Raw genomic sequence first — 14,143 nt, 5'->3', positions numbered from 1 at the left:
GAGAGTCATGCAGAGTCAATACTGCTGAAGTTTACAGAAGGGACGGTGAGGGGCTGGGCGAGGGAGAGAGCAGTTCTGTTGGAATGGGTTGGAGTTGGGAGATAACGTTGGAAAAATGAAGGACTCACAGTGCCAACAATGACATGAACCTTTTAGTGGAGGTATGAAGTGAGTCTGGGACGGTCTGAGTCGGGGGGGAGGGGGTTCCGAGCATTGGCTTTAAAAGACACATAGGGCCGGGCGGTGGTGGCGCACGCCTTTAATCCCAGCACTTGGGAGGCAGAGGCAGGCGGATCTCTGTGAGTTCGAGACCAGCCTGGTCTACAAGAGCTAGTTCCAGGATAGGCTCCAAAACCACAGAGAAACCCTGTCTCGAAAAACCAAAAAAAAAAAAAATAAATAAAAGACACATAGGTTGTTTGTTAGGTATAAGGGCAGAGAAAGGAAAGGAGGGAAAGAAGTTTGGGAGAAAGAGTTTTCCTCTAAACTGGCCAAGAAAAGATAGAGACTGGAGCACAGCACACCACCCCTGCACTTGTCCATCAGCTATACGAACCAGTGAGTTCCCTAACGGGTGTATTCAAACTAAAATTTCACTTTAACCCTAACCCCAAATCAGAAGTATGCAGAACTCAGAATTCTCTAAAGAAACAGTATCAACTGAGGCTAGTGGCCTGGAAAGAGAGATGTGGGTCAAGTATTTACTGATTCTAAATCTACTCATTTTCAGCTGGGTGTGGTGGTGCTTGCCTTTAATCCCAGCACTCCGGAGGCAGAGGAGGGGGATCTCTGTGAGTTCAAGGTCACTCTGGTCTACAGAGTGAGTTCCAGGAAAGCTAGGGCTGTTACATAGACAAACCCTGTCTTGAAAACAACAACAACAACAAAATTCATTCATTTCCACCCCGCCCCCCACCCTGCCTACCTGACCTTGCAGGAGGGCCCCCCTCCCTCACCTGTAGTTTTAAGTCCACGTGAGAAGCAAATTAAGGGGAATTTCTTTATTCAGGGCATGGAGGATTCTCATTCTAAACATAGACACACCTTTCCTGATGAAAATAACCCATCAATGAAAAAGAAAGAAGAGGAGAGGAGACACAACTTCAGGATTGCAGCTCAGAATAGCCCCTAGATAAGGTTGCTACAAAGGAAGCTTAAATAATAGAAAGGCAGGACATGCTAAAGCAAGAACATTATGGCAAAAGAACAGGGCAGATAGGAAAAGATAGGTGGGTGCAAAAAAAAAAAAGGAACAAGTAGACTATATAAAAATGATGAACACTGGAAATAGAATGGAAGACTTGAGTGAAGAATTACTATTCATTTCAAGAAACCTTCAAATATAAAAGTAAATGGTAGGAAAATATGACTATCTATAGGGAGCCTTGGAAGACAGAATACTAAACCCAACATACTTCTGTCTAGAACTCCTGACAGCAGCGATAGGGGCAAGTAATATTTGGAGACCCAAAGGCTCTGCGAATTTCCTAGAATTAAGAAAGATAAACACCTCCAAAGAAAAGGCATGTTGAATACTAAGAATAAATAAATTCCTATGATGTCAAAATCCAGTGAAATTAGAGTGTATTAAACAGCAAGCTTCTCAAAAGTCAACTCAGACTAAAGAAAGGTTACTAAGTAGATTGATGGTAAAATTAACAAAAATATGCATTCAAATATTAAATATTTTTAAGGATAACCCCACTAATATAAAATTTTATACCCAGCTATAAGACCTCCTCACTTTCCTTGGGACCTCGGATCTCTCTTTCCTGCCAGCTGGGTACATGGGTTCAGTCTTCTGAATATTCCAAGGCCCTAGGTCCTTGTACTTTTGCAACTGTCCTGGTCAACTGTATGATCCCTGACTTCGGTACTCATCTGGAATGGCCTTAATTTATCTAGTTCTGGCTTGTCCTTTCTCCAAACTTCCTCAAAATCTTTTAGATTAGTCTTAGAATCACTGGCCATATAAAAAGTGGAGATTTCTAAATAAATTTCCTTTAGAGATCAGGTGCAGAATAATAATAAATGTGCATGATTAGGCATGGTAGTACACACCTATAATCCCAGTATTTAGGAACCTGGGATATTTGAGGCAGGAGCACTCACCATGAGTTCAAAGCCAGCCTGGGCTTCAAAATGAGTTCTGGTTCAGCCAGGGCTACAAAGTGATGCCCTGTCTAATATATATATATATATTTTTGTTTCTATTTCCTAGCAGAGGGCATAGAAAGCCCTTGGAATTTGCTGAGAGGAGTGTCTTTGTTATGCTAACAAACCCCACCACCACACACCCACACCTATATCCTTCATTGTAGGCCCCTAGAAAACTTCAAGATGGGTGCTGCTCACCAGAAAACCCTAGCACATGATAAGGTTAGAGTTCTGAGCCTGCCTTACCTATGGAGATTGAGTATAATCATGTGACCAATGATTTGATTGTGCACAACAAAATCCCATTTCTATGGTTCATACATGGTATGTTGTTCAAAGATTTGTATGCCGGAAACTTGGTCCTCAGGATGAGGTATGAGGGTAGAACAAAAGTGGGCCTCACAGGAGGTAATGGTGTCATGAGGTACCACCTCACAAGGTGCTACACGCCTTTCTAGTGAATAGATCAGTTACCTTGACAGTAGATTCCTATAAAACAAGGACACCCCATTGATGTGGGAAGTCCTTCTGTATATGTGTTGCTTTTATTGGTTAATGAATAAAGAAGCTGCTTTGGCCTGTGATAGAGCAGAGCTAGACGAGAAAACTAAACTGAATGCTGGGAGAAAGAAGGTGGAGTCAGTGAGAAGCTATGGAACCACTAGAGGAGAAAGACATGAGCTGCTAGCTGGAACCTTGCTGGTAAGTCGCAAGCCTCGTGGTAAAATATAAAATAATAGAAATGGCATGAGCCTCATGGTAAAATAGGAAGTAATAGAAATGGGTTAATTTAAGATGTAAGAGTTAGCTAGCAATATGCTTAAGCTATTGGCCAAACAGTACTGTAAATAATATAGTTTCTGTGTGTTTATTGCTGGACCAGGCAGGACAGAAACCTCTGCCAATACCCCATGTTTACTGTCTTCTGTATGTATCATTTTCTGTCCTTAGATCCTATCTTCTATCTTGTGACACTTCATGAGGTCTTTATCACATGTACCTAGCCAAACCTTTCAGCTTCCAAACCATGAGCTAAAGTAAGCTTTTTCTCATAAAGTACCCAGTCTCAGAAACTTGGTTATAGCAACACAAAAACGGACTGAGCCACCACATAGAAATCCTGGACCATAAGGTGCGGCGACAATCCCAGATGAGAGTATATTCCGAGGCTGTGAGAGAGCCGTGCACCTGGAGAGGGGACAGAAACTCCAGGACCCCAGGCCCCTTGTTCTAGATCTCTGATTTGGCTATTCCTGAGTTTATAACAAAATGGTAACCATAAAGACAGCCTTCTGGAGAAAATGATTAAATATGAAGGAGTGGGCACAGAAGTGCCTCGACCTACAGGAAAACCAGACACAAACACGGGTGGTGTGGAGACCTCAGGAGAGTTAGTGTCTGGTAGGGCATGGTGTTCCTCCTGGGGACCTTACTCTAATGAGCTGGCTTATGTTAGAAGTGAGCTAAAGGTCACCCAGTTGGTTAGCGTGTGAGAACTGGGGTGAGAACACAGGGGCAACTCCTTCACCCCTGGATTCCTAACTTCCGCTCTGCAGCAGGCCTAACATCAGGTAACCCAAGAACTCTGTCCACTTCCCAGCTGTCCCAGCTGTCTGCGAACACGCCTGGACTGACTCCCTCTGTGCTCAGCACAGAGAACTTTCTGGAAAGAGAAGCTATTTCTTTTAGAGCCAGACATTGACGTTTTTGTTATTAAGGACTGGGGCCAGAGAGAGGAAAAGCAGGAATTCAATCCTCCTGTTTCCTTTCCTACAGATATTCTCAGGCCAAGCTTGTGTTTCCTTATAGTTCCATGGTGAGTGCTGGCAAAGAGTGTATAAATATTTGTGAAGGTCACTGACCTTTGGAATGCTTGTTTCTGTAGCTCAGGGTTCGCTGCCCTGGCTTCCACGTGGAATGATGCTGACCCAATTTTTGGTGTGTTTGTTTTTATAGATTGACAGGCAGCAAAAAAAAAAATCCTCTTACACATACCACCATTGATATCTGTTTAGAAGAGAGGTCTGAGGAAGACCAGGTTTTAAAAAAAAAATAAAATGAAGAGTATGCAGCTAAAATTTCATAAGAACATACCCACTTAAATGGGAGAAAAGAAGAGACAGCAGGTGTGTCCAGGTGTGGGCAGAGGAAGGCGAAGGTGCAGTGTCAGAGGCAAAAACAAAACAATGAAAACAGAAACTTCTCTAGCCCAAAGGCCAATGATAGGGCCCATGGACAGTGTCTGACTCACGGGAAGCCGATGCACCAATCTGAGGAATCACCAGCAGTACCACCTAAAGGCCACTAGTGCTCCATCCAGACTCCAGGTCAGAACCATCAGGAACAAGTGACACACTGTCCAGGCAGGTCTGAGCACACAGGAGCCACAGGTGCTGTCTGGGGAGGATCAGAGGCAGGGACGCCTTTGCTCCAAACAGAGCCCACATCTGTCTTTGGCCTCTAGGATGCCAGGCAACCCAGGGATATGCTGACATGAACACTTGGTACCAGCCTCAAGACACATCTTCAAGAAGGGCTGGCTGCTAGAAGCTTAACATGGCAAGCAAAGCCTGGCCCTCAGCCACCCCATATAGTTCTCAGCTCCAAGACAGGAGGGCAGGGCCTGTGAGATGGGTCAGCAGGTAAAGGCACTTGCTGCCAACCATGATGGCCTGACTTCCCAGTTTCTTCCCTTCCTTTCTTTTCCCTCCCTCCCTCCCTCATTCCCTTCTTCCTCTTTCTCCTCCTCCTTTCAAAGAGGACATACCCACTCCTCAAATGACAAGGACAAAAGCAAAACAGTAGCTCCTACAATGACACCTCTTTTCAGGGGCTTAGCTGTCCTTGTCTTATCTCTGGGCTTCTGCGCCCCATCTTATCCAATGGAATGTCTCTGGCCCCCACCCACTCCACCCGTGGAACAACGTGCCATTGAGGGGGGTGCAGGAGGTACCAGGTCCTTGTGTTTTATACTGGTACATCAGTACTAGAGCCACAGGAAGACCCCAGTCCGGTGCAGTTCAAGGATTTCAAGGCTGCACACATGCCAGTTCCTCAGTATATGACACCGATCTCCTCTCGGCTGCATGCCTTAAAACAGACATGATTCCCTTAAACACCAAGAGTTCATGAACTGGCTGCGACTTCCTTTCAGTCTGTCACTTCCTGGACTGAGGTGTCTCATGACTCCCTGGACCCTCCCTCCCATGGTTGGTCATCACTATAACTTACTGGGCATCTTACGCCTGCCTATTCTGCTTTATTAAGGTGGAGAATCAAAATGCTCAGGACCAGACCACAAGTGTTTCAGATTTTGGAATACTTGCATCGCCTTTCTTAAGCTGAGCTTCTTTGATACAACCCCCCCCCCCAAAAAAAAAAAGTGAAACTTTTTGAACATGGACAAGATGCTCAAATGGTGTTAGATGAAGTGTTTCAATTTTGGAATTTTCATATTAGGGATGCTTGGCCTGGACTGCCTTATCCAATTGCTGACCATCACAGGGGGAGACGTACCTAGGGAGGAGGCAGAAGGGGAGATCTAGGGAGGAGGCAGAAGGGGTCTTCCTGTCTATTGCTCCCCTGATAACTATTATCCTAAAGTGATTTAATAGCAAAAGCCAAGCATGATAAAAAGGTGGGCTTTGAAACGATTCCAACTTTTGAGTCACTAGCCCACATTTAGCACACTCCGAACAAACATCCTTCTTAGCTGAAACATCTAGAAGCCAAGGTCAGGCTCTAAAACTCTAACTTAAGCTCAAAAAGACAAAGTAAAACCCCCACCCTCCTTTGAAAAATCAAAACGTTGGCATTTTCAGGCCCAGGCCCTGGCTTCTTCTGAACCATGATGCTCATGGTAAATTGACTCCCTCAACTTCAGCATCCTCAGCCCATGGGAGCCAGAAATGAAGTACCAGGAACACCATAAGACGTGAGCCCCAATCTGTGACTCGGGGCCCCTGAACTCTACAGCAAAGATTGCGCCTCATAATGAAGTCATTGAAGATATGTTTTCTGAGACATTCATTCTGGTTACTTCTCTTGTGCTGGCAGGAGACTAAATGGATGCTGGTGGGGAATGTAAGGGGCTGGAGACACACACTGCCCACAAGGTCAACAGCACGTGGAGCTGTTGGACACTCACGCTTTCCCGAGAGGTCTTAGATGTACGCTCAGGTGGGTGGGAAAGAAACGGAAAGAGGATTTAGTCCCAGGTAGCAATAGAGCAACGACAGAACCGTGCCCCAGGATGCTCAGTCCTGAGGACTTGCTATGTCATAGGCAGAAACAACAAGAACAAAATCTCCCATCATCTGAGAGCAGTGATAGCAAAGACTGAACTATAGCTCAGTGGCAAAGCAGTTACCCAACATGCACAAGGTCCTGGTTTCCAAGCCCAGAGCCACCAAAGGAAAAACCCCCTCCCTTACAAAAAGAAAAAAGCGACAGTAAAATTCCAGTGATCATCTGATAAAACAAAGACCAGTTCAAAGTCACAGCATCAGACTCATCAGACGACTTGAAATGACATCAATGTTCCTCTCCTCCCCAGATGTGTCACGGAGGGCTCTGAAGAAGTAGCTGCCGCAGAACCAAGAATTGCCAAAGGACATCGTCCTTCCAGGCCTTCCATGCATTGACCTTGCAATGGACTGAGCAAATGGCACTGCAGTCCCCCTACAGGACAGAACAGCAGAGGCCAAGAGAAATATTACAGAAGAGGAGAGATCGGCAGCCGGCAGAGACTTGGGACTGCAGTGTAAGGACCCAGGGGCGCGGCTCAGAGCACACCAGACTGGCAAGACCTGGGGCTGGGAAACAATCGCCAGATTCATAAGGGTCCCTCCTGGGCTACACAGAGCAACTTGGCCCAGCACTGTCAAACAGGTGTAAAAACAATAAAGACACGTCCCGAGGCCATGTAAGCCCATGAGAACAGTGCAGCTCAGCCAACGTCCACCATTCCTGTGGAGAGGACAGCTGTAGGGAAGCGTAGGCACGTGGGCACCACGCAGGGAGACTTCCCTCTGACCCACTATCCAGTGCATGTCTCTGCAGGGTCCAGCCTGAAGTCAAGTACAAATGGGAAGAGAAGGTTGGGGTGGGCTTCAGGGGCCAGGAGGCGGCGGGCGGGCTCTTAGTCCCTTCCTTGTGGTGGGCAGGCCTGGCTGTCTCAGAAATCCACCGCTTGGTTGCTAAAACAGCTGCTTGTCATGTTTCAGCCTGATGACAGGTGGTTTGATGAATGAGGCTGGCATCTTTACTCAGGTGCAAGATGTCCCTGGCGGGCTTCTTCTAGACAGGGCTTCTTTGGGAAGAAGGGTCAGTGCCCTGGGAGTGTACCATGGAAGAAGTGGGCAGCCGAAGAATAGGAATCTCTCCCTTCAATCTCCTGAGAGGCGGTCAGGGCGGGGGGGGAGGGGCAAGTGAGTGGAGTCACACTGTAGATGGCCTCTTTTCTTGAAGACAAACTAGTTTGCCCCACAACCTCTGGCCCTTCAACAGCCTGGAAGAAAAGCCTAGAAAGACATTATGCCCATTCTCTAAGCACAGGCCAGATTTCTGAAACTCTTCTTCCTTGGTTTCCCCTGTGGTTTGTTGCTGTTGAGTTAGTTCCTTAGTTGGCTTTAGGGTTTTTATGTATTTACTTTGAGACAGTTTTATACTATATCCGAGAATTTTGGCCTCTGGCGCTCTGTAGGCAAGGATGACAGTGAACTTCTGATCCTTCTGCCTCCACCTCCCAAGTGCTAGGATTATGGACATGCACTGCCACACCCAGTTAGCACAGTATAGGGGGCAAATCCAGGGCTTTGTGCATGCTAGGCAGGTACTCTACCCACTGAACTGCATCTCCAGCCCTAGAAATCCATTCTTAGGTAGAAATCTCTCCCTCTGCACGCCCAGTTCCGTTAATAAAGAGCCAAGATCATAAAGCAGAGCTCTGAGGAGCTGAATTCGAGTCCCTTCTCAATTTCCTGGAGGTTCAGAGGAGACAGAGATGACAGGCCCCATCATCTCAGCGCTTTCTTGGGGGTTTTAAATACATGAGAACAGAGGGACTTGGCATGGGCGCCTTTGCCCTGAACTACTGAAGGAACACAGCAATCCAGGAGGACTGGGTTGGAAAGTGGAGTACGGAGGTGGAGGGCAACAGAAACCCTTGGACCATATTGCAAATTAGGCTACTAATTAATATCCTTAATTAATTTTAACTCATCAGATTGAAAGAAAAAGTTAAAAGGGACTTGGGGAAAAGGAACGGGATGACTTTGCTGAAGCCCAAATCACATTTTCCTAATTAAAAGCAACTGGCCTGTGTGCGAGGCGGGCAGGGTGAGTGTGGAGTCAATCATGGGAAATTATCATTTTCAAAAGCAATCAGCACCGCAAGGGTGCCTCCACAGTCTGAGGTCCTAGTAACCAAACTGGCCACAGTTCCCAGATGAACCCTAGCACTGGCTGACTTCATCATCAGGCCCCGGAGGAGAATGTAGACCATTAATTCAACTCAGCAGTCTGCCTCCCAGGGGAATAAAACAAAGCGGGCATTCCTTTTTATTTCTCCTTTCTTTGAAAGCCTCAACCCTGACTGCTTCTAGTGGTAAAGAAAGACAGGAACACCCACGCTGTGCAGTGCTCCCAAGAAACACCTTAGCGAGGAGAGGCAAAATGTCACAGCACGCTGGGTGGTGGCTACTAAAGGGTCACCTCCAAATCACTGGCATAAAAGAAGTACATCGCAGCCTAAAATCTAGGGGACACTTCCTACCAAGGAAAGGTGGGGTGCTTTGAGAAGCTGCATTCATTCTTCCTGGGTACCAAGAATGACAGCTACTGTGAGCTGCTGCAAAAATAAACACAGCTCTAGAAGTGTTTTACTTCTTTGGGATCCCAGCATGCGCTCTAAGCACCTACTTTGTACAAGTGGCTGTAAGTCATCTTTGAAGGTGATTATGTGCCGTGAGACTGCATTTCACCAAACCCTAACGCTGTGAGGTATCCCGTACCCTCACTGACGGAGGGCTGAACTGAAGCGCAGGCCCACTGGGCAGGTTTCTCCAAAGCCACAAGGTTGCAAGAAAGAGAAAATTCTGACAGAAAGTCTCACTGTCGATACTCAATGTCACACTTGTTTTCTGGGCAATTCAATAACCCAGGGAATCCAGGACTCAGGAGCCCTTTCTCTGAGCATGAACAATGTTGGGGTTCGAATTCAGTACCATTTGACTGCTATGCACTTACTTCTAGGAGATTCCATTTCCCATGCCTCCCAGTGCTAGAGAAGTCTTCTGAGAGTTGGAATTAACCCTCAAACACTGGGGACCGTTTCCTCTCTCTTGCCCTTTGGATTTGCTGGTCCAGAATAGAACTGAGAACCTGCTGCAGGCTTGGCCAATCAGAGTTCTTCCCAGGCAGCAAGGTGATCAGGGTAGGGCACATGGTACAAGCCAGCCCAATGAGCACCAAGGCCTGCCTTCCTGCTGAACCCAGCAAGGGAGAGAACTCTTTATCTGAAGATGAGGTTGCCAAGGTCACCCTGAAACTCTTGAGAAACCTTACCATACACTGACCATCTTTCTGAGGATTCTACCAACAAGAAATAGAACTTTCTAGTACCATCAGTTTCCAACAATCCAACCAAACTGAAACAAGAAACCCTGAATTTCCCAGTCAAGTGAGCCAATAAAACCCATGTTAGAAGCTCTCAGTGGACTATTGCTCCCAGCCAAGAGTTCTGGTGACATCGGCAGAGCATGAATGGTTTGGAGTGTTGGTTTTTGTTGTTGATTTTGTTTTGTTTTGTTTTGTTTTGTTTTGTGTGCGTTGGTATTTTGCCATGGGTGTCAGGTCCCCTGGAACTGAAGTTACAGACAGTTGTGTGCTGGGAACTGAACCCTGATCAAATAAGCAGTCAGTGATCTTAACCTCTAAGCCATCTCTCCAGCCTTATAGATCATGAATGTATAACACTTCTTCATGGAAATTGAGCACTCCAAGTTCGAAAAGCACAGGCTGATGGGTGGTACTCAAACCAAAGCGCACTAAAGATACTGTATAAAATTAACATAAGTTATAAGTACATAAGGTGAATAGGGGATATAAATTAACTTTGTCATCAGACATAGGTCTTATCCCCAAGAAATCTCATTATGTATATAACGCAAGCGTCTCCAAAACTGAAGAAAAGAAACATCTGAAACCTCTCTGGCCTCAAGTAGAAGACCTGGGTTTGGTTCCCAGCATGTACACGGTGGCTCACAACCATCTCTAACTAGTTCCAGGGGACCTGGCACATCACCTGTCCTTCATGGGCACCAGACACACATGTGACACACACACACTGGCAACACATTTATGAATTAAATAAAACAAATCTAAAAATTAAAGTAATTGGGGTGTTCCCATGATTTTTGTGGGAAGGGAAAAAAAAGAGTTACAGACATCCCATCAACAGAAAGATGCCTATCGGAACCAGGAGGCAATGTGGATGCCTGCAACTCCAGTCTTCGGGTAATAGCGCTCTGTGCTGAGGGGCCTAGGATCCCATACAGGTATCTGTGGCTGGGACATTACCACTGTTGCCACTGTATTTGCTGAGCAGAAGCCGTCCAATACCTGGAGCCACAGGTACTTTTGTCCTAATGGGCACCAAGCCTCTGTCCACACTCACCTGAAGCACTGGAGCCCCGGGACACGTCCTGTGACTGGGTGGAACGGTTGCGACTCTGCTGCCGACGCCGACCGGAGACTGACCGGGTGGTGCGCACGTGGACCTCGCTCACCTTGAAGAAGGCCACCATGAAGGGCTGCTTGTCGTAAGGGCCGTCTCTGCCCACCAGGCCCGCCGCGCGGGGGTTGACGTGGAGTCCTTTAATGCAAACCAAAGCCCACCCCTCTTTACTCCACAGAACCTTAGTCTCAAAGCTACACAATGAGGCGGCTCTTCCTAGGCTTCCGTGGGCAGAGTGGGAAACGTGGGCAAGGCCCCACAGAGTCTCCCACCCTAGCTGGCTCCGTTTAGATGGGAAGACTCAAAATGGGTCTCCCAGAGTACAGAATCAACTAACGGAGTGTGTGCTCTTGCTTCTGATCCTTTCATTCGTCAGTATTCATACTTCCTTTCTGGCCATATTTCTCCCCATCAATGGAACGACTGTGAGGGAGATGAACAACTGAAGCAGGGAGCCAGTCAGGAGGGGAAGTTTCCTCACGGGACAGTCAAGATTCTAATGACTTTCCAGGCTCTCCTTCCCCCTCTTGTTCCTTCCAGTTCTATCTTTTGGTGCTGAGTAGAACCCAGGGACTCACACATGCTAGACAAGTGCTCTCTCGCTGAGCTGTATGCACCAAGTTTTTGGGTGCAATTCTCCCACCTGACTCAACCTGGCTATCCTTCTCATTGTTTTCTGTGGCTGTGGTGGGGGGGGGGACATGGGGAAGGGGGACAGTAGGGGACAGGGCCTGAGCCTGCTTCTAAGTCCTTGCTAGAAGAAAGGTCTTGCTTTTTGATATGGTGGTGAGGAAAGAGAAAAGCAGGTCATCCCGGCTGGGCTCCAAACAATGGTTCCACCACAGCTGCTCCAGAGGAAATGAGTGAAAGTGGCTGCGGGCAGATGCCGGCAGCATGCAAGTCACAACTCACCATCCTGAGTCACCACACTCAGCTGGAGTCCCATGTTGTGCTGTGGAGTCACCACCCACAGATTGCTAGTTGCTGTGATGTCAAATTCCAGCCAGCCTTCTTCTGAGGCCCACACTGCACGGGTGTCCAACAAAAATAGGTCAGAGTCCCTGGAAGACAGACAAACGGCACAGCGCGTCACCTGCTGTCCTGTGGCGCATTCCCACTGTGTCTTGTCATTAAAGGAGGCTGAAGTCAGATCATGCCCATTTATGTGACCGGCCACAGCTCCGCCCTAAATGACACCATATAGAACACAGGTACAACTTAATTAGGAAAGACCCAGGACTTGAGCTATCAGGGCCTCCTTAAATTCACCAAGACCAAATCTTTCTGGGAATTAGGGTAAATTGCAAATGTTATTCCATTTATCTGAATATTTAGTTTCTTTTTATTATGGCATTGTTTTATTCATGATGCTATTTAAGAGCTTAATTATGGCTAGTGAACTCTAAAAAGCAGAAGGTGGAGAACAATAGGCATAAGAGTAGATTAAATCAGGATCCAAACAATATATAAAAATTATATAAAGATTAAGTCTCGCATCAAATCTCTGCAAATATCATCAGGCTATGTGTATAAGATATATGTAAGTCAAAATGCATTTTTCATTTCGACTTAGCAACCATTCCCAAAATATTTCGTTATATATATAAAAATTATCCCCAGTTACCAGAAACCCTTCTAGTCCCATGCAATTTACACAAAGGATGCTCAACCTTCACTGCTTTAAAATAAGCATCAAATTCTAATCATGTGCGTTTATAGAGTATTCTCTTCTAGCTTGCTTTACTTAGCTGTTACAATAATCATCACTGCTGGAGTACCGATATCTCCCTCCTCAGCTGGGAAACTGAGTCTCAGACATGAGGTTACGGTCAGGATCATGAAAGCAAACAAGCATGAGAATTTAGCTCAGCGTCGATTCAAAAAGTTTTTCATAACAGTTATGAAAAAAAGTTTTTCATAACAACAGTTATGAAAAAAGTTTTTCATAACGACAGATTATCTTTTGAGATTATTTCCCAAGACATCCTGTGATAAATGAATAAAGCTGACTTCTCAACCATTGGCATTTTTTGAGGCCAGTGCACCGTCTGAGTTCAGAATCTTAGGTTTCTTAGATGGGAAATAGGCTTCTCCCTTCCAAGGCAGCTTGGAGTTAGAAAGGAGCGCTATTGTCATTGTTCCCACGTGGAAACAGTAGGTAGAGCTACAGAGAGTTTACTCAGCTGCTTAGCAGTCGGCAGGGGCACACGCAAGTCTGTCCTCTTTAATGTTGTCCCCATCGCGGTGGATGGGTCACCCTCCCTGTGGACAGACGCCCCCCACCCCCGGGATGGGGGCAGGGAGACGAGGGGCGTTCAGGGAAAACAGCAAGAGGGGACTGCGAGTCCAACGCTTTGAAGTGGAGATGCAGAGAGACAGAAGACCCACGCTGCAAGGTCAGAGATGACCCTCATCCAGAAATAACACAGACGGTATGAACAGCTCTGCGGGAAAACCAGCCCCAGTCCCCAAGAAAGCGGAGGCTGTAGTAGGCATGTTAGGGGCAGACTTTGGCCGGCATTCCCCAGAACCCGAGATCCAGAGAGAAGTTGAAGGTAGGAGGCGGAGTGTGCGCCTGCGTACTGAGTCCCTGGCGAGGGTCAGTTGTTAGGTGCAGAGCTCCAGCTATGCGACAACAGGCACAAGATATCTAAGGATGCAGGCAAGGGTACTGTGGATATGGCCAGACTGGCGGGCAAGGCTGGCACACAGACCTGGGAAGGGCTTATGGTTTTCTTTCTAAAGTGTGGGGTTTGTAAGAAAGGATGGCGAGCGGAACACGGAGGTGCACACCTGTGATCCCAGCACTGAAAATCGCTGTCTAAAATGGAGATGGAAAACAGAGAAAAGAGAGAAGGGAATAAAGGAAAGAGGAAAGCTGAAGATGGATCTGGGAGCAAGTAAAATTTGAAACAACAATGGAAAAACAGCTGGTGAGAAAGATTATTATTAAAATGTAGGAAAAATTAAGTTTATATGGTTTTACTGACTAGTCTTATGTCAACTTGACACAAGCTGGAGTCATCTGAGAGAAGGGAGCCTCGACTAAGAAAATACCTCCACAAGGTCGGGATGTAGGCAAGCCTGTAGGGCTTCTTCCTATTAGTGATCTGTGAGTAGTCCAGCCCATTGTGGGCTGGTGGTCCTGGGTTCTGTAAGAAAGCAGACTGAGAAAGCAATGGGAAGCAAGCCAGTAAGCAGCACCCCTCCATAACCTCTGCACCAGCTCCTGCTTTCAGGTTCCTGTTT

General features: G+C 46.7%; 1 protein-coding gene across 1 annotated transcript in view; it reads right to left on the bottom strand.

Moving 5' to 3' along the window:
- Bmp6 (bone morphogenetic protein 6) overlaps positions 1-14,143 on the bottom strand; it is a 148,570-nt gene that overhangs the window by 3,953 nt on the left and 130,474 nt on the right. The window contains exons 3-4 of the mRNA XM_057787972.1: positions 11,807-11,955; positions 10,835-11,032 (exon numbers count right to left, since the gene is read on the bottom strand). Of these exons, the coding sequence (XP_057643955.1) occupies positions 10,835-11,032; positions 11,807-11,955 (347 nt within the window). The remainder of the gene's footprint in view (positions 1-10,834; positions 11,033-11,806; positions 11,956-14,143) is intronic.

Source organism: Chionomys nivalis, chromosome 13 (genome assembly GCF_950005125.1).
Source record: "Chionomys nivalis chromosome 13, mChiNiv1.1, whole genome shotgun sequence".
Taxonomy (NCBI): domain Eukaryota; kingdom Metazoa; phylum Chordata; class Mammalia; order Rodentia; family Cricetidae; genus Chionomys; species Chionomys nivalis.
Note: the sequence above shows the minus strand (reverse complement) of the source record. Positions and strands in the feature narration are given on the sequence as shown.